The 18,009-nt window shown below is 42.4% G+C and overlaps 1 protein-coding gene and 1 long non-coding RNA gene across 4 annotated transcripts in view; one reads left to right on the top strand and one right to left on the bottom strand.

Moving 5' to 3' along the window:
- The first annotated feature begins 467 nt into the window (after positions 1 to 467).
- The window catches only part of crebbpb (CREB binding protein b), a 30,332-nt gene continuing 12,790 nt past the window's right edge, over positions 468 to 18,009 (top strand). For both annotated transcript variants that reach the window (XM_062407984.1, XM_062407983.1), the window contains exons 1-9: positions 468 to 1,338; positions 10,050 to 10,642; positions 14,083 to 14,250; positions 15,035 to 15,281; positions 16,045 to 16,158; positions 16,931 to 17,170; positions 17,289 to 17,388; positions 17,602 to 17,739; positions 17,862 to 17,979. In XM_062407984.1, the coding sequence (XP_062263968.1) occupies positions 1,254 to 1,338; positions 10,050 to 10,642; positions 14,083 to 14,250; positions 15,035 to 15,281; positions 16,045 to 16,158; positions 16,931 to 17,170; positions 17,289 to 17,388; positions 17,602 to 17,739; positions 17,862 to 17,979 (1,803 nt within the window). In that variant the 5' untranslated portion in view covers positions 468 to 1,253. The remainder of the gene's footprint in view (positions 1,339 to 10,049; positions 10,643 to 14,082; positions 14,251 to 15,034; positions 15,282 to 16,044; positions 16,159 to 16,930; positions 17,171 to 17,288; positions 17,389 to 17,601; positions 17,740 to 17,861; positions 17,980 to 18,009) is intronic.
- Positions 10,816 to 15,139, bottom strand: LOC133970878 (uncharacterized). 2 transcript variants are annotated; one of them, XR_009924340.1, is made up of 3 exons: positions 15,007 to 15,139; positions 12,404 to 12,518; positions 10,816 to 10,973 (listed from the first exon to the last, which is right to left on the bottom strand). It is a non-coding gene; the product is annotated as an uncharacterized LOC133970878 (long non-coding RNA). The 2 variants fall into 2 exon arrangements; XR_009924341.1 differs by having other exon boundaries at positions 10,816 to 10,970.

The following is an 18,009-nucleotide window of genomic DNA, read 5'->3' as shown; positions in this document are numbered from 1 at the left end:
TTGTATATTTTGAAGGTAAAAAAAACTTGAGCTGTCAAATATGCTGAGGTTAAAATACAGTATTGTCCTTGTAAAAATATAAATAAATGTAATAAAATAAAATTAAGTACTTAATTACAACGTCAAAGTGATAATAAACACTTCTTTCAACCAACATATTCTACATTAGCTGGCCTTACTCTAATATAATATCCAAATGAATTATTTTTTTATTAGTAGAATATGATACAGGGAATTTATTTATTTGTTTTTGTCATTTATCTATTATATTTCTTTTCTATTTTATCATTTGCCACTTGACGTACCGTGCACGTGACGCACGGTGGGACACACGGGCCTTACGTCAGTACGTCATCACACGACGGAGCCCCAGCCCCCCTCCTCCCCCACCCCTCCCTCCCCCCAGTCTAGCTGGGAAGAAAAAAAAAACTTTTTTTTTTTTTTTTGTATCGGAGGAATCAACAGCCGCCATCTTGACGCGGCTCGGAATCGGGATTTCGGGGGGAGCATTAATTTTAAAAACCGATCCGAGCCACTCAGACGGACCCGAAACGGCTCTTTTCCGCGCTGGGAACCGACGTGTTGGTTCTGCCGACGAGATTTGACGCCAACATGTGAGGATTACTCGGTTTTTTATCGTCTCCACAGCCCGCTGTATATTTGATTTCCCTTTTAGAGAGCGCCGCTTCTCGCCGTACCCTCCGCCGCGAGTCGCTGTATTTACCGGGAGACAGCGACGAGAAAAATAATCCGGCTCATAGAAAATATTTCTTGAATTTTGCTCTTTTTATTTAAGCCCGGGTCCGATTTTATGGCCGCTCGCTTCGACTGCGAAAAAGATGATTTCGCACCGACGCGAAACCGGCGATCTGCGGGCGAAGGGATTCACTTACGGCCCGTGTGATATTTTATGATCACCGTTTATTTATTGTCCTCGAAGCGAAATAATTTCTCGGACGCGATTGTTGAGGATAATTATGTGGGTGTTGGGTGTTGGATTATCATGGGGTGATCTTCGGCGGCGGAGCGTGGCGCTGTTGCCTTCCTTTTGAAGCCTCTCCTCTCCGGGCAGCGTTTCTCCAGTCTTGTCAGTCAAGAAAGAGAGAAAGAAAGAAAGGAAGAAAAAGAAAAAAAAAAACAGTAAAATTGCTCTGTTTCGAGCAACGTTGGGGGGGAAAGTTCCGATTTTTCCCGGAGCCACGAAGTTGGACTGTTATTTCCCTGCATCATCATCCGCCTCCGATAACACGAGGATGGCTGACAATCTGCTGGATGTCGGACCCCCCACTGCAAAGCGACCCAAGCTCAACTCGCCTCTCTCGGGATCGGACGGCCCAGGTAAGCACGGGACACGGGTCTGACACCCTCAGCTCACGTATGGTTCTGTGTTCTTAATCCTCTGGCTGCCTTTGTAGGGGACGCACGCATCCACCTTGAGGAAAAGCTGCTCATCAGCCACTTCGCTGGGAGCTGTGCAAATGTCACTGGGCAACTGTACATAAAGTTCCTGTGAGATTGTTACAGTAATTTCACACGTGACTAAAGAAATACCAGCAACCACATCTAGTGTAAATATATATATATATATATATATATATACATACCCTGCAAACTCTGCTGCCTCATCCTCACATCCAGATTGCTCAACAGGGAGTGCGCTCCCAACTTTTCTGTCTTTGCAGGTTTCAAAGTAGAGTTAAAACAATTTCAAACGTGATTTAAAAGTATGTTCATTTTCTTTCTTGCCCATTTACAAAGCTGGTATTCTGTGAGCATCGTGACATCCCTCAGAGAAACTCGTAGTTTGCAGTGGGGAAATGCTGCATTCGGCATCCCTGGAGTTGGCTTGGGTTTTAGTGCCTTGCTCACTGACACTGCAGAAACTTGACAGCACAAACAGTCGGACCCCTGTTGTCTGGTAGAATCATATTTTCTGCTGCCAGTGATTGGTTAGTAAATGTACATATCATCACTGCAGAGCCGGGATAAGAAGCTGCCTTGATGAGGCTGAGGAGTAGGAGCTAGCTAGCCCAAGGGTCTCCCTCTTCACCAACCCAACCTGCAGAGCAACTTTGCTCCATTGCATCGATAAGTTGGACTGTTAAACACGAAAATTACCTTTTTTCCAAGTGTGCATATTAAATAGTTAACAAATAATGTGATTACTGGCAGAAATTGACTATAAAATAATCCAGTTAATGTTTTCTCCAGTGTGTGACATCTGAATTGTACAAATTGTTGTTTTCTTTACCCGAGGAATGCATCCTTTATGTTTAAATACTTTATATTTAAAGTGGGTCCTCTATGGACGCTGCCATGTTTCTTTTACAGTAGCCCAAACTGGACAAACTAAGCGCCTTTTGAGCTTTTATGAAAACTGAAGGCTCCCACAGGTTCTCATCCATGTTTGGGAGGGGAGGGTGAGGTGAGGGGTATTCTGATGCAACATCCAACTTCACAACTAAATTGAACACACTGAACCTTTAACATAAAAAGCTGATGGCCCATCACACCATCAATGCACCTGTATGACTTATAAGTGCTCCAGAGGCACAAGTTTCCCAGTGTTGTTCAAGCGCTGATTAGTGCACGTGGTTGGTAGTTGACACAGAAGTGTGGGCATTTGCAGGATTGTTTGATGAGATGACTTTCATCACGTCCGCCAAGGAGATCATGTTTCCCCCGTGGACTACGCAAAAGCTTAACCCAACTCGTATCTATAAATCCTGGTATGTGGCCTGAGAAGAACCTGTCTCATTTTTCATTGACAGTTAACAAAAATGATCGCCCCCAAAAATGGCAAATTTTACTCATATTTGTTTTTCTGCTGTTGAGCACTACGCTTAATAGGGAATATATCCTACAAGTTTTGAGACTACTTTTCTCGTTTATATTTCTACTATAAACACGAGACAATCGTGTTTTGGATTGTTCGAGCTTGACGGAGGCCTCTGCGACACTCAGTGTAGTTTATAGTTGATTTATTCCCCAGGATAGAGTCTTTTAGATCTTTGGACAAAGAGGATTTTTACAGGGCATGTACCTTATGCACTTCTGGAAGACCATTTTTAGTTACATAAATTTACCAGAAGTATTTTGGAGCTGTTTTGTCTTTTTCTATTGAACGAGAGTTGAATCAACATATCATTCACATCAGTGATCACTAGATTAAAGTTGAACATACGATGATATGCTTACCTAGATGTCTCCAGTTTGACATACACCAAGAATTTAGAATTGCCACCCATCTGGTTGGAGGTCAGAGTTATTTGCATGTAAGTTATAATAACTTAAACATGGCACTGTGATTACATGTCATTGCTCTTCAGCCGTGAATTGAAGTCCTGACAATTTCCTGATATTTTCCAAAGGGGGAGTATGTGAGAACTGAAATGTCAGGTTCAGATGCTCTGGACATTTTCTGGAGGTTTTCCTTCCACCCCCCACTTGTAAAATGTCCAGAAAATGTCAGAGTGAGCCCATGTGAGAATGAAGCAGCACATTTTTGCCAAAACTTCACAGCGAATTATGGGGCGGGCCAGACATGTAGACGACGCCAACAAATATGTCAACTTGGAAACCATCAGTGCTCGGTCCATAATTAAGAGTAGAGCTGCCGTCAACTTTTATTTTCATCCATTATTTTCAATTTAGTTAGCTGATTATTACTTGTATATTATTTCCTCTGTAAATGATAAGAAAACATTAAGGAAGTCTATTAGAAGTTTTCCAAGCCCCGGTTGAAATTTTCAGGGGTTTGGTTGTTTTCCTACCAGAAGTCTAAAATCTTAAGACAATAAGAAATAAAGAAATATGAGACATTGGAGAAACGAACAAAGTTAGCATTTTTAGCTTAAAAAATATAGGAACAAGATGTTAAGATATTTTTTTTAATTTATGTCAACTAGCATTATTATTTAGTAACTATTTATTTCAGCTCTTAAGACCTCACTTCTCATTGAACTCCCTTTGCATGTACTGCAGGAGTATATTTGTTTGAGACCTGTCGGACTCTTCCTGATAATAAAAAAAATTCATGGAACTTTTCAACCATCCAGTTTTGGGTCCATTCTAGTTATGCATGTGCATAGTGTGCATATTGTAAACTTGCTATGTAGTGACATGCATAGCTTTGCTGATATTCATATGGTGCAGTCATTAGCACCGAGCTAGCATCGTCTCATTTCAGTGAAGCTGTATGTTGGATTTCCCAACTGCAGGCACCTCATTACTGTCATCTGACAGTTCATAATGACTGTTATAGACACTTGATTCAAAATGAAGTGGAGATTCTAAGCATCTCTGTCTGCTATCCGGAAACAACTGAGAAGTTTCTTTGTTTTGTCCGGCTTGTTTTCTGCGGATGGCGGCATTATCGAGACGTCTTGACAGAACTCGGTCTTCAGCCAAGGTAGTGCATCCTTTCAGAGGTTGACAGGACCTTTCACTGGGCAATAAAGCAGCCCGACACTGGGCCTCCTCCTCCCCCACTGCTGCCACAAGCCCCTTCTATCTCAATGTACACGCACGCACACACATACACTCAGTATGACATCTCGCAGTGTCTCCTGCTCTCTTTGAAGTCCTGGATGCGGCTCAGGGTCTTAAGTACACTGAGAAGATTTTAAGTGCCAGGGTGCAGATGGGAGGATAAGCGCTGTTTTTTTCTTGAGTTGGAAAAGCCCTAATTCTGAGTTTATTTGGAGTGTGTTCTGTAGGGGTACACAACAATCCCGGTTCTGTACGTACCTCGGTTTAAAGATCATGATTCGGTACGTTTTCAATACAGTAGAAACAAGGAACAGAAAACATTAAACACATTTAATAAAAAAAAAATCAACCCTGTTTAACTGAACAGAATATGACTGAGTCTTACTTACCTAAATGGTTAAATAAATATCCATTAATGTTAGACATGTAGAACATTTACTGTGCTTAAATTACACAATTTTTGGATTGTATAATTATGCTATTATTAAATATTTGTGTTTTCCTGTATTTTTTGTAATAAACCTGGCAATATCTCCCACTGTGGAGAACACTCTCACACCAGCGACGGAGGTTTATGAAGGGCTGGTGTGACTTACTGGCTGAAATGCAGTCAAGAGGGAACTTCATTACGTGGCTCAATGACTTCAAGCATGTGTTTGAACCCTGCGATATTAACATAAGAGAACGGACCCATATCCACTGCTATTAGAAAGACCTATGACACTTGTTATTGCTTTGACACATTCTGAATTGTTTGCAAGCGGCAGTTCAAATGCTGCGGGGAGCTGAGTTTACACCCAACTCGTTTTTTCCTTGTCTCATTACTGTTAGCGGGACATCACTCTGGTGATGTTGTTTCAAGCGCGTCGGTATGTTCGACATGCTACCGGCTACCTACTTTGCATTTGCGCAATGTCGGCACATGGCTTTTGTACAATCGTCTTCCTTCACCGTTATAGTTGACTGCGAAACTGAAATGTTCCCAAACAGCAGACTTGTGTGATGAGGGATGGTCTTGACTGTGAGCCTACAGCACATCCGGTCCTTCGCTAAAGTTGTCCATCGGAATTTGAGACCCACATGCACAGAATTAAGTTCCGCACGCTGACTTGTTGCACTCAGTTCGGTAGATCAATTACCAAACCAAAAGGTTTCTTTGGTTCGGATAGAAGTACTGTTACACTCCTACTTTTCTCAAGAATTGTTGGTATGCAGCATTGCTCTTTCTTCTACTGGGCATCTTTCTTCATCCAAAAATTCACTTGTTTTTTTTTAAAGCAAATTGAATGCGTAATGTTTTTTTAATGGATGACATAGTTATTGCACTACACTCCAACCAGACACTTCCAATCCAAATGTGGTTACTTATTCTTGGAACCCCTGATTTTTAAATCTGATTTTCACATTCTGAAACCCTTAGCCTCGTCTTCTATGGTTTCCAAATCAAAACATTTCACTGTAATAAATTCAATCTAAAATCTCAACTTTAATGATTCGGTGATGATACAACTCCAGGTAAATTTTCTACTTAGATTGAAATCAATAAGCCAAGTATAGGCTTTCACAGATGTGTTGAAAAGGAGTATTATAACAATATTCCCTTCCGGGTTTGGCTGACTGTTTCATGTTTGTTATGACAAAGCCTTTACGTTATTGGTTGTCTGACAGATAGCAGAGACACCTCCTGTTGCCAGGTCCAATCCAGTGCACAGTTGCTGTCGCTTACAGCCACAGATTAGCAGCTAGTCTTTAATGCTTATGTTAATATGTCTCGGTTTTTTATGGTTCTCTTGTCTGGTGTCAGTCTGTTTTTGCCCCTGTGGCCACAGGCAAGTGTCAGGCTTGTTGTCATTTGTAAGCCGGATTGGCGTGTCAGCGCAAGAGGTGAGAAATGGCCAGCCGCTCTCTAATGCTACTGCTTACCTAGCGGGGGTTCCTTGTCCTCGCTCTGGCCTGTGTATGATTGCCAACCCCTGGGTGAGCATTATTCAGCTACATCAGCATCAGCACATGTTCAAACACGGTCAACCGTTAAAAATGTTATGCCTCTCACCAGCATGGCAAAGCATTGGCAGAAGATGTCCTAGATCTGCTGGCTATTTTCTCAGCTGAGGTGGAACTGATTGAGATGCTGAGAAGAGGATGGCATGGGATGCCATCAAGCCAACGCTGCCCGGTGGCCTTCTGTACGTCTATTCCTCCATCTGTCCTTATCCTTCATATCTAACACATCTGCAGCATGCTTATATCCTCTTCAACGACACTGAGCTCATTATTTTACATCTGTCTGCAAACTGAATAAAAACACTTTATCAGCTTCTAAGATTGTGTAGCTTTGCCCAATTCCTTTTCTTGCCATTGTCCATGAATGGCTGTGGTTTACATAAACACGGTGCAGCAGTTGACTGCTGCCCCAGCTTTACGAGTGCAGTGTGCTGCTAATTTAGCACATCTTGAAGTAGTTATAACTTTTCTTATAAAGCACCATAGTAAAGGTTTAACTAATGTACTGCAAATCAAATGTGTGGTTAAAAAGAAAAATTGGGTTTTCTTTAATTGGTTCTGAGCATTTTATCAATTGCAGGTATTCTGAAGTTTTACTAATTCTAACATGCACGTCCAACATATTTTGATCTCATGAGAAATATCTAAATATTAAATGTATCTTTGCTGCATTCGGACACAGTGCTAAACAATGAGGCCATGTTGAAGCTTTTGAAATTTAATAAATTGTATCCAAGGCAAAGAATAATTCAAACGTGGCCGTATTGACACATGAACGTAATCACTGGCTTCTACTCACAAATATTTCTTACACTAACGCCAACAAATGCACCAAAATGGTGAAGAAATGTCGGTATTCAATACTTCCAGACGAGTGCAAGCAAAATACAAATCCGATATTTTTTGTTTTAACAAAATGTCCGATTAAAAGACGAATTTGTAGACATGTCGTAAAAGGTACGATTCAAATTGTATCATCCATTCAACGTTAATTTAGCTTTTTTAATTGTTGCACATGGCATAACATGAGGTAGCCTTCCCTCAGTTGTACAATCAGGCACCATGCATGAAGTAAATACTCAGATAATCTAACATAATTTCATTCTCAGTTTTACATAAATGCACTAAATATTGGTTATCTCATCGTGATGTAGCTTTGTAATTTTTGTCTGAAGTGTTTTTTTGTCGTTGAAGACTTTGACACATGCGTCGTCTCTTGGTATGAATACCTTTTAATGTGTTTGTGCTTGAATTGCTCACGAGAAGCAGCACACTTCGTTTACGTATCCATATTTTTAGTTTGGCTCTTTATAATTCTACGTCTGGATCTTTATGCCCCTTCGACACTGCTATCGTTGGGTAGTGACCCATTTCATTGAAAGAGAGTGGGGCAAAATCGTATGCTTTTCATATCTATCCCATCTCTCTGACTCTGGGACTCTACATAGCCTGTTATTATCTCCTATACTGGAGAGTGTAATTTAACATTTTCGCATGCCTGCTGAAGGGCTTTGGGCGAATTACAACCGGCAGCAGCAGTGTCCTCTTCAGGTGAGAATAGTGTTACTCAAGTGTTGGGATTATCTAGTTGGTGGCTGCTTCTTTAGACACTGCCTTTCATATGGATAAGTTCATCATATCCTTGTTGTATAATGAGTGAATTCAAATCGTACTACAAAGAAAGCGCAGGTGTTATGTTGAGGTCTGCCTGATGAGTACTGCATGCATGTTGTGGGAACGTACACAACTAAAGTGGAAGTGAGCTTTGCCCTCCTACTGGGGATGCTAAATACTTCATGGATAGCGAGTCTGACTATGGCCGATGCCTCGGTTGTAATTGTGTTTGTTTGGGAGAGAGACATGGTGTGAGAGAGGGAGCTGCACTGAGTACAACAATCAAGCAACGGTAAAACATTGGTCAGTTAATCATGAAACTAGTTATAGAACGATTAGTGGGAATAACTTGATTACTCTAGATATTATTGTGTTTGTAGAACATGCAAATGGTTTTGTTAATTGTAGGGATACTTATTATAAAAAAAAAAAAAAAATGCTACGTCGGGCATGATGATGTATCTAATGCTCTACAGTTTCAAACATGAAGGGGAAAAAAAACGTCCGAAAAGAAATCTCGTTGAAAAAGCGATGACACACACTTAGAAAAGACACCAACAAATATGTCAAGAGTGTTTGTGGGGATAAACGCTGACACTGATGTCTGTTTGTTGTCAAGAAAATCATGTGATCTACGCAGCAGAGTTAATACGTCACTTCCTGCCTCGGTCGGCTGCACCCGGCTCCACCTCTCGCCTGACTGATGCAGAGGATTTGTTGCTGTTGTGAACACGTCTGTGCAGAGAACTATGGCTGTGTTGTACATGTATGGAAGGAAAACTCTTGGTAAACTCTATTGCAAATTTTATGGCAGATTTTACCCGCAGGCTATAGTCTTGGCATTGCTTGTGCTTGAGCTCTGGTGGAGGGATGTATATTTGTTGCTGTTTAGGTCATATGTGAACAGTCTTTATTCAAAATCTCTTACTTTCATAAATGTGTGCCCTCGATCTTGTTGGTGAATGAGCCTCAGATGAGGCACAGGTGCTTGCTCTCAACTATGCACCATCCATGTCTGTTGCTGTACCCTGACGCCTGTAACCTTTACTTTAGGCACTGTTCAAAATATTAATTGCCACCTTATTGCATTGAGGAACATAATGTATTTTCCAGACTTAAAACCCCAATGGCCCTAAACACTGGGCTAGGCGTGTGTGGGGGTGTGGCTGCTGTGCTGGTAAAATCTTCATTGGCTGACACACTGAGGCACATTCACACCTGCACGTGAAGGACCTTGGCACAGATGTGTGATTTGGACTGTAACCTTCATTAATGCTCTGTGTGTGTTGAGTCTTCATGTTTACCTTTCCTTTGCCCAGCCACAAGAGTGATCTTAGCTACAGAGCAAAAGCTGTTCCTCTGAACTTTTTTGTAGGCCACACTGCTTTGGAGTTACAGCAGGCACTGAACTGTTCAAGTGTCATTTTGTGCACATGCATTGTTGCCATCTTTGCATATGCACATTTAAGTTAACAAAAGCTGGGGACCTTTGTGAAATTAGTAGAAACAACCCAGCTATTGGATCTTCTGTAACCTGACAAAACAGGGAGAGGGCAAGAAACAATATCAAATAACATGATTATACTAACCATCGTTATCAACCAACATTACAATAACGTCACATCTGACAACTTCACGACAGATATAATGTTATAACATTAGTTGGGAAGTTTTTTATAAAACATGTACGGTTCATCCATTTGGACATTTAGGATGCTTTCACACCCTTATCATTTAGATTAAATTGAAAGAGACCATGGTGCATTTTCCTGTAAAGTGTGATTTGTTTGTTGTGTGAGCAAGAAAGACTGACCATAGAATTTTGTGATTAGAATATTCTTCAATCTTTCTAATACTGGTGGTTTGCGGTTGCAGTGCTGGTTGAAGGATATGCGTCAGTGTTCATGGTTAATTCTTCTTCCCCTTCTCACCTTTTTCAGATCTTGTGTCTCTGTTTGACCTGGAAAACAACCTTCCAGACGAACTCATTCCTAATGGAGACTTGGGGATGGGGATGTCCTCCAACGGGGGCCCAGGTGGAGGGGGTCCTAGTCTCAACTCCATCGTTCCAGATGCAGCCGCAAAACACAAGCAGCTGTCTGAGCTCCTGCGACCGGGAAGTTCTTCTATCTTGGGAGCCAGCCCCCAACAGGGAGGCATGGTGGGAAGTCAGCTTGGCGCTGTACTTGGAAAAGGTCCACTGGGGCAGGGCTCCCCCAATCACCAGTCTCCCCAGGGCCAGAAAGGAGTTGCTGGACAAGGCAATGGAACCACAGCCATGGGCTTCAATCAGGCCATGTTGAACAGTGGGCAGGGTCACGGGGTCATGAGCCAGACTGGACAGGTGATGAACGGGGCTCTGGGACCAGCAGGCCGGGGAAGAATGCAGTACCAAGGCCAGGGTCTGCAGGGGGCACAAGTGGGTGCTGGACCCGGTGTTGGAGGCAGTGTGCTGGCAGAGACCCTCACTCAAGGAGGGCCACAGTTGGGAGCACACAATGTTTTGAATGCCCAGCAAGCAGCAAACATGAAGGTGAGGTTCTCAACTTAATAAGTACCACAAGTGAAAACTTGCTTGCGCAGCAAAATACTCAAAGCTCGTTGAAAATCATGATCTTAAACATCACATTCTAACTAATGAACATCAGCCGACAGCACAGTAATTTCAGGCACAGTTACACATATCAAGCGATCAATAGACCAGCAACAACTTTTTAATGACTTTATCCACAGTAAGTACAAATAGTTTTTTTATTTTTAATTATCCTGGTGATGATTATTTTCATCATCTGGTGTTGGCGCATGTCTCGTCGACAGTTATCTCTTCCTCACCGTGTATCGATCGACTGTTCTTCCTGGGTCTGCTGGAGGAAGCAGACAATCGTTTGAGGGGCTTGAATCTTCAGTCAAGTGCATCAATCTCTGTGGGTCTAACTTGGCCCAACAAGGAGTTTTATAGCAGATCAATACTGATGTGTTTATAACAGGCATTCTTATACCTCACTAATCAAACAACACAGACAATATAGATGCAACAAGAGCTGCAGCCACGTCATGGTGCTATCAAAGTTGTCTTGGTTTTGGATTGAAGAATAACTTCTATGATGTGCAGCTGGTTCAATTTTAGTGTGAATATCTTAATTCCCACTGTCAATGAAGTGCTCAGAGTGAGACAATGTTTCCGCCGGAGTCTGAGAGTCTTTGTGGTTTGACAGGAAACCAAAGTTTAACCACATGAAACAAGCTCTGCCTTTCCAATAAATACACACACCTGAATACCTCATTTTTTTGCAGTATGTTTGACAATACAATGATCAATGATTTGTGTGTATAGGAGAATTATTTTAAATCTCGTGGAGTTGTGCAACAATTGCACTCACATGACGATAAAATGCCAGTTCAGCGTTTGAAAGAAGGAGGAGGTTGGGGGAGAGAGAGAGAGAGAGAGAGAGTCAGATTTGAACTTGGATATGAGTCCTATGTACATGTTAACCTGTGGCTGATGATAACGTGACAGATACTTCATATTTACCTTGGCTACCTGCGATCTGAGGAAGGCATCGCCAAAATGTGGGAGAGTGATGTGAGGGCCCATTCATTATCTGTTACTTAACCATATTATCAATTGAACTGAACCCTTTTTTATTTTTTTGATAAAGTTCATGGGGGATGACTCACAGAAATGTTGTGCTGGGTGATATGGAGCTTAAATCATGTCCCTCTATCTTCAGGCTATAAGGCGATATATGCGATATCTTTAAATTATTAACTAGACCTATGATATGTGGGGGCTTTTTTTGTTAGATGCTTGTCGTTTACTCCTAGTTTTCTTTTTCCATATTCAAGTCTTAATTTTCCTGTTTTCACTCTTCCCTTCTTGCTTCATTCTCTCTCACCCTCCCTGGCGTATGCCGTCTCTCTCTGGGCCTCTGGCCTTTGATAATGGAGCCGTAAATCATGTTTAGCGGAGCCTGTTTGTGTGTTGGGTTTGAGCGGGGGGGAGAGGCACGATAGAGCGTCGAAACAGAAGAGGAGGAAAGAGGACATGCAAGAGGAGGGGATCCATTGAAGACTGCCTGTGAGCCAGCGCTGTCCTCGAGCCTGGTGTCGCTCCTCTGCAATAAGTGCAGATCATCAAGTGGGAGAGTAGGATGAGGCTGTGTGAATGGGAGTGAGGCTGCAGGCAAGCATCTGTGTGTCTCTGTGCAGCGGAGGGGGAGGGGCAGGCAGCAGACAGCGCAGTGCTCTGCTCAGCTGTTGAGCAAGCTGGTCTTTCTCTATGTGCCTCTCCTACCGTTTCGCTCTCTCTCGCTCCCTCCCTCTCTCTCCGCTGGGTTGGGCTTGCTCTGTCTGAGAACTGCTGGCAGAGAGAAACCCCCGCGAAGCGAAGCCGGCTGCTGCTCCGGCCGCTGTGGAGAAAGGCAGTAGACAGTCGAAGCCGAGGGCAGTGAGGAGATGAGAATAACTGATTTTTTGGAGGACCTAAAAGTAAAGTAGGGGAAGTTGCCTAATCTAATTTTGAACGCGAAAACAAATTTCAACAGATTTTAGAGCCCTCCGTACAATTCTAAGAATTATGTGGTAAACTGAATGAACTGGAAAAAACTTCTCTTGGAATATTTGGATTTGAGAAAATAGGAGTGGATTTATATTTCAGACTTAAACAATTAAGTGGTTTTTTTTTTAACACCTGTGTTCCAATGTAACGGGTCGACTATGTCGCTACATTATAGGTTGTTTGAAGCCTTAATGTCTCAAGTTTTGCGAGTGTTTTTAAATCCATTTATAGTGACTTTTTCCAAACTTAATCAGCCTTTTAAGTGTTTGGTTAGTCCAGGTAACCTGCAGGGGTTTCAGAAAGGTGGTGTCACATGTTCTGCTGCCATAAAGGAAATCAATTTGTGGTGAGTGAACACAAGTTCATTGCATCTTCTTATGTCTTCACTACAGGAATAATCCAGGGAGAAAATCTGTCAGCCAAGAATTGCAGTTGTCACAGATGATTAGTTCATAAGACTGAAGTCAGAAAATGTCAGACAAAACAATTATCCAAGAGGAATGAAAGTGAGATAGGAAATGACTTGTTTGTGGCCACTGGGAAAGTGAGCTGTCTACAGACAAACATTTTATCATCCGCCAAATGCCGTCACATAAGTTCACAAAGCTGTTTGGGAGTAAGATGGAGTGGGAAAGTACTATATGGACTTAGTCTTTTCTTGCTAATGTCTAACGGTACTGTGAAAAACAACAACCTGTGCTGTGTGTTTTTTTTTTTTAAATACTGTAATGATATCGGTCTAAAATTATATGAAATTGTGGAAATGCATTCTCCATTCTCCAACCCCACCCTAACCATATAAACTTAGCACCTGAGCCCTCATTAAGAAATTGCATCTACTCCACCCTTCCACACTCAGTGTCTGTTTGTTATTTCAGTTTTAAGGGATGTTGGAGTAAACCATGAGTGGTATTAAACCGTGACAGTGGAGATGTGTCAGGAACTGAAGAGAGAGAAACATTGGGATCGAGATGCAACAACGGTCCCTTGCTGGACTCAAACCAGGGACACTGCACTTTGTGTTTGCCAAGCGTCAAGTTCAGCCCACATTCTTTTAGCAGTCTAAATGCAAAAATTCTCCTGGACCATAGATGAAAGACCTACTCAACTGACGTCCTCTGACCTGCTACAGTTTTACATGGAATCAAACTTATTGTTGACCTTATGCTATCAGATAAGGGTTGATACTCTTCTTAAAAAGGTGAAATCTCTCTTCATAGTAGATCTGCAGCTCATTGATTATCTCAGCCCCTCCTGACTGTGCTCGCTCTCTTCCTGTCTCTGTCTCTCATTCGCACCGACACATGCATAAACATCGTCATCAGACACATCTGTAAAGAACATCATTTGTCCGTTGTGACACTTGGCTGCCTAATATTCCTCTGACCATCCTCTGTTGTGTGTGCTCACTATAGATGGGGATGTCGGGGGCTCCATTTGGCCAGCAGTACGGTCAGGCTGGAGTGCAGCAGATGGGGGCAACGGGGGTCAACGCCCAACAACTCCAGAACAAGACGGCCCTTTCAAACAACCTGCCTCAATTCCCTGCTGAGCTGAAGGGAGTTGGGAGTTTGCCAAACATGGTGAGTGTCACTCAGCTTAAAACATCCTTAAAACAGTGGCTGTTTGTCCCAGAATTTTTTTGCTTGTGTACTAGCTTCCTAACCCTAACCCTAACCTATAAGGGATATGAGACTGGTGACTGAAAGCTGTGGTGGAAGCATGTGGTGTTGACGGGGTCAAATCAGTTAATGCTGTTATTCTTTTATGACTGTAGAAGTCATAAAAATCACTTATTTGTTTGTTTTTCTGTCATTTTAATCTCTTTTTTTACTTTCAGGTTTTTATTCGCTAAGCACTTTATATATACGTTTTTAGAAGTACTTTATAGATTAAGAAATGTATTATTATTATAGTAATTGTGCATTAATAGAACAGTTCAGCTCAATGATAAATATATAAGAGCAATATTTAGATATATATATTAAACTGAATATTGCATTCAGGGCGACATATTTGTTTTTGTTGACTGGCCACTCTGATCTTGTACAAAGGGTTGAAGACGGAGTGAGATTCTTTCAAGGCACAAAGTAAACAGATCTGAGTGCTATGAAAAACTGTCTGAGAAACAGGAAATGATTTATCTGGAAAAAAAAAGGTCATCAATTGATATTATACAATAGATTTCCTTGTTTGTGGTAATTCTTGATGGTTTCACATCTTCTTTTAATTCCATGAACAAATCAAAACAAAACAAACATGTTCCTTGTATTATTCAGTTTTGGTTTTTACAATGAACTTAAAATCTTACAATGAAGATAGTCTGATCTGTGCCTTACCTACATGTGCATTGGCATTCTCTTGCAGTCTCAGATGCAGCAGGTAGCGTCGGTGGGCATGGGCCCCGGGGCTGGAGGGTCAGCAGGCCCGACGGCCGACCCCGAGAAGCGCAAACTCATTCAGCAGCAGCTGGTCCTGCTGCTCCACGCACATAAGTGCCAGCGGCGGGAGCAGGCAAACGGGGAGGTGAGGGCCTGCACTTTGCCCCACTGCCGCACCATGAAGAACGTCCTCAACCACATGACCCACTGCCAGGCTGGCAAGTCCTGCCAGGGTGAGTGAAAATGAGAGTCCTGGGTCAACTCAAGCATGCATCGTCAATTCTGGGCAGAACTACTCCAGTTTTATTTACAGTGTGCATATGTGTCCACAAGGTGTTAAACTGTCTTTCATTAGGTATTTTATTCATTAGATAACTGCACCATGCCTGTTAGGAGTAACTTTGTCTTTGGCAAAGGGATGATTGCTTTACATGGCACAGTTAAACTTGTTGATAGGTTAGAGGTCACCTGGACTGCAACCTCACCTCCTTGTAAAAGTAAACACTGGGACGTCTTTATGGCTTTACAAAGTGTAGATTAATTACTTTTTAACATTGCTGTTTGCACATTGTACCCAAGCAGCCGTGGCTCTTTATGCCTCCGCTTCATGCCAGCAACAGCCGTGTTCCTATGTTGTGTTTTCGAGTTGTCGTTCTCTCCCTTTTTCTTAAACATGATGTCTCAGGAGCTCACGGTGAAGTGGTTAGAGGATGTCAACCGTCATTGTCACTGTGACATATCAAAAGCTGCTTTTGGGCATTAGAATTCATATAATAATTTCTAGACATCTATATTATTTCAGTCATGAGGCAGTATTGCCTTTATTTTAACAACGATTTATCACTTTATCCCAAAATTGTACTGCCCAAATATTTCTCTTCTGATTCAACATCCTTTTATGTGGTCACTGGTGCTTTATTAATGGTGATATGGTGTTTTTATGCTTTTTAACAGTCTAATCCTTAACGTCTTGTTTCTCTGTTATTTTTCCTCCAGTGGCCCACTGTGCATCATCCAGACAGATAATCTCCCACTGGAAGAACTGTACGAAGCATGACTGCCCGGTCTGCCTTCCTTTGAAAAACGCAAGTGACAAGAGGAACCAGCAGCGTGAGTAACTCCAGCAGTCTCCCCTCCCTTGTCTTATTCATTTGTAAATTCATTTAAAATGTGCACACGGGTCACCTTTAAAGACGACACAAAACCATTATCTATGATTCCTGTTTGAAACATCTTCATTGTCCTGTTAATTAAAGGTCATTAAAACCTTGTAAACCTGTACACAAGGCAGCTGTCACTTAGCAGCTCGCCCTCCAGTCAGTGCATGTATGCATGTATGAAGTGGTGCCACCTGCAGGTTGTGTTTCCTCGGCCCTGCTCTGTGCTGGCTCGCTGACTGTGAGAGCTGGAACAGCAAGAGGATTCCTCTAAAAAGGCCAGACTTGTAATGTGACACCCAGGGGGAGGGGCTCTCTGGTTCTGCTACCATTGGGGGCAGGGTCTAGGGACTACTTGCCCTCTGATTGGTTAAAGGGCTCAGTGACGGGTTTAAATCCCCCACAGAGGCAGCGTGCACAATACTCAGCAGGGAGCAGTCGCAGGGTTTTCAGACGGTGGCTCTCCAAGACATATTTTTTCTTAATAAAGTCATGTCTTTTATTGTAGCAACTTCTATAACTATTAAAAAAACGTATTTAGAGAGAATTATTTTAAATGAAAACTTACTAATGATATATATTTTGGGTTAATTATTTACATATGTTTTGATATTAAGAAATTGTAACACCAGAAGTAGCAGTTACTCCTCTGCTATTATAGACTATTCATTAAATGTTTGAGTTAATTTTCCAAGCCCCCTTATGTATCTTGTCCTGTTATCCAGCCATGCTAAATTCACCTGGAGCTAGCCTGCAGAATGCCATCAGCACAGTTGGACCTGGTCAACCTAGCGCCACAGCCATCAACAGTGCTGCCACGCACATTGACCCCAGCTCCATGCAGAGGGCCTATGCTGCCCTGGGCCTGCCGTATGGGAACCAGTCCCCTGCTCAGGTCCGAGGACAGGGTCCATCTCTACAAAACCTTCAGGGTCCCCAGCAGCTGCGAAATATGAATGCACTAGGTAAGGGCTAGATGGGATCTTTTTTTTTTTTTTTGGGAGATTGTGTTTAAGTAGCAACAAATCTGTTGCTAAGCCATTTTCTTGTAAACCCGTGTAACTGACGATGTGTGTTTATCAGGCACTAATCAGATGAACCAGATGGCAGGAGGCATGGGTGTCCCCTCTTCAGACCAGACTGGCATGCACTCCGACTCCTCTCTGCCCTCTTCACTCAACAAGTGAGCAGTCTCATTCTTATATATACACACACAAAGCTAGACCCTTGCAGCCTCTATTTTGAATGCCTTTCCTAATAGATGTACAATCATCTTGTGAATATTGGTATGACCTAGAATGTAGCTGTATTTTCATTTGAAGACTGGGAATTAGCCAGTATAATGAGTCCTAAGGCTTACTTTGTTCTTCGGTAATAGTTTCTCTCTGTCCTGCAGTCAGCTGATGCCAGATGGGTCAGTAGTAGGAGGCATGGGAAACCTGCCCGCTGCCACCCCTCTCTCTGCTTCGGGGATAAGGAAGGCCTGGCATGAACACGTCACTCAGGACCTGCGCACCCACCTGGTGCACAAACTGTGAGTTCAACCGTTAAGACCGTGTATTATAAATACTCAAGTTCTGTCCTATGCAAACATAATAGAACTTGAAGCTACAGTCTGTTGTTGAGGTGTGTGTTTTCTCTGCTGTCTTTCTTCAGAGTACAAGCCATATTCCCGACCCCCGACCCTGCAGCACTGAAAGACCGACGGATGGAGAACCTGGTGGCTTACGCACGCAAGGTTGAGGGTGACATGTATGAGTCGGCTAACAGCAGGGTAACTAATATAAATATACTCTTCACAACA

The sequence above is a fragment of the Platichthys flesus genome, chromosome 16 (assembly GCF_949316205.1).
Source record: "Platichthys flesus chromosome 16, fPlaFle2.1, whole genome shotgun sequence".
Lineage (NCBI taxonomy): Eukaryota > Metazoa > Chordata > Actinopteri > Pleuronectiformes > Pleuronectidae > Platichthys > Platichthys flesus.
The sequence above is the reverse complement of the archived record's forward strand: the minus strand, read 5'-3'. Positions and strand labels throughout refer to the sequence as shown.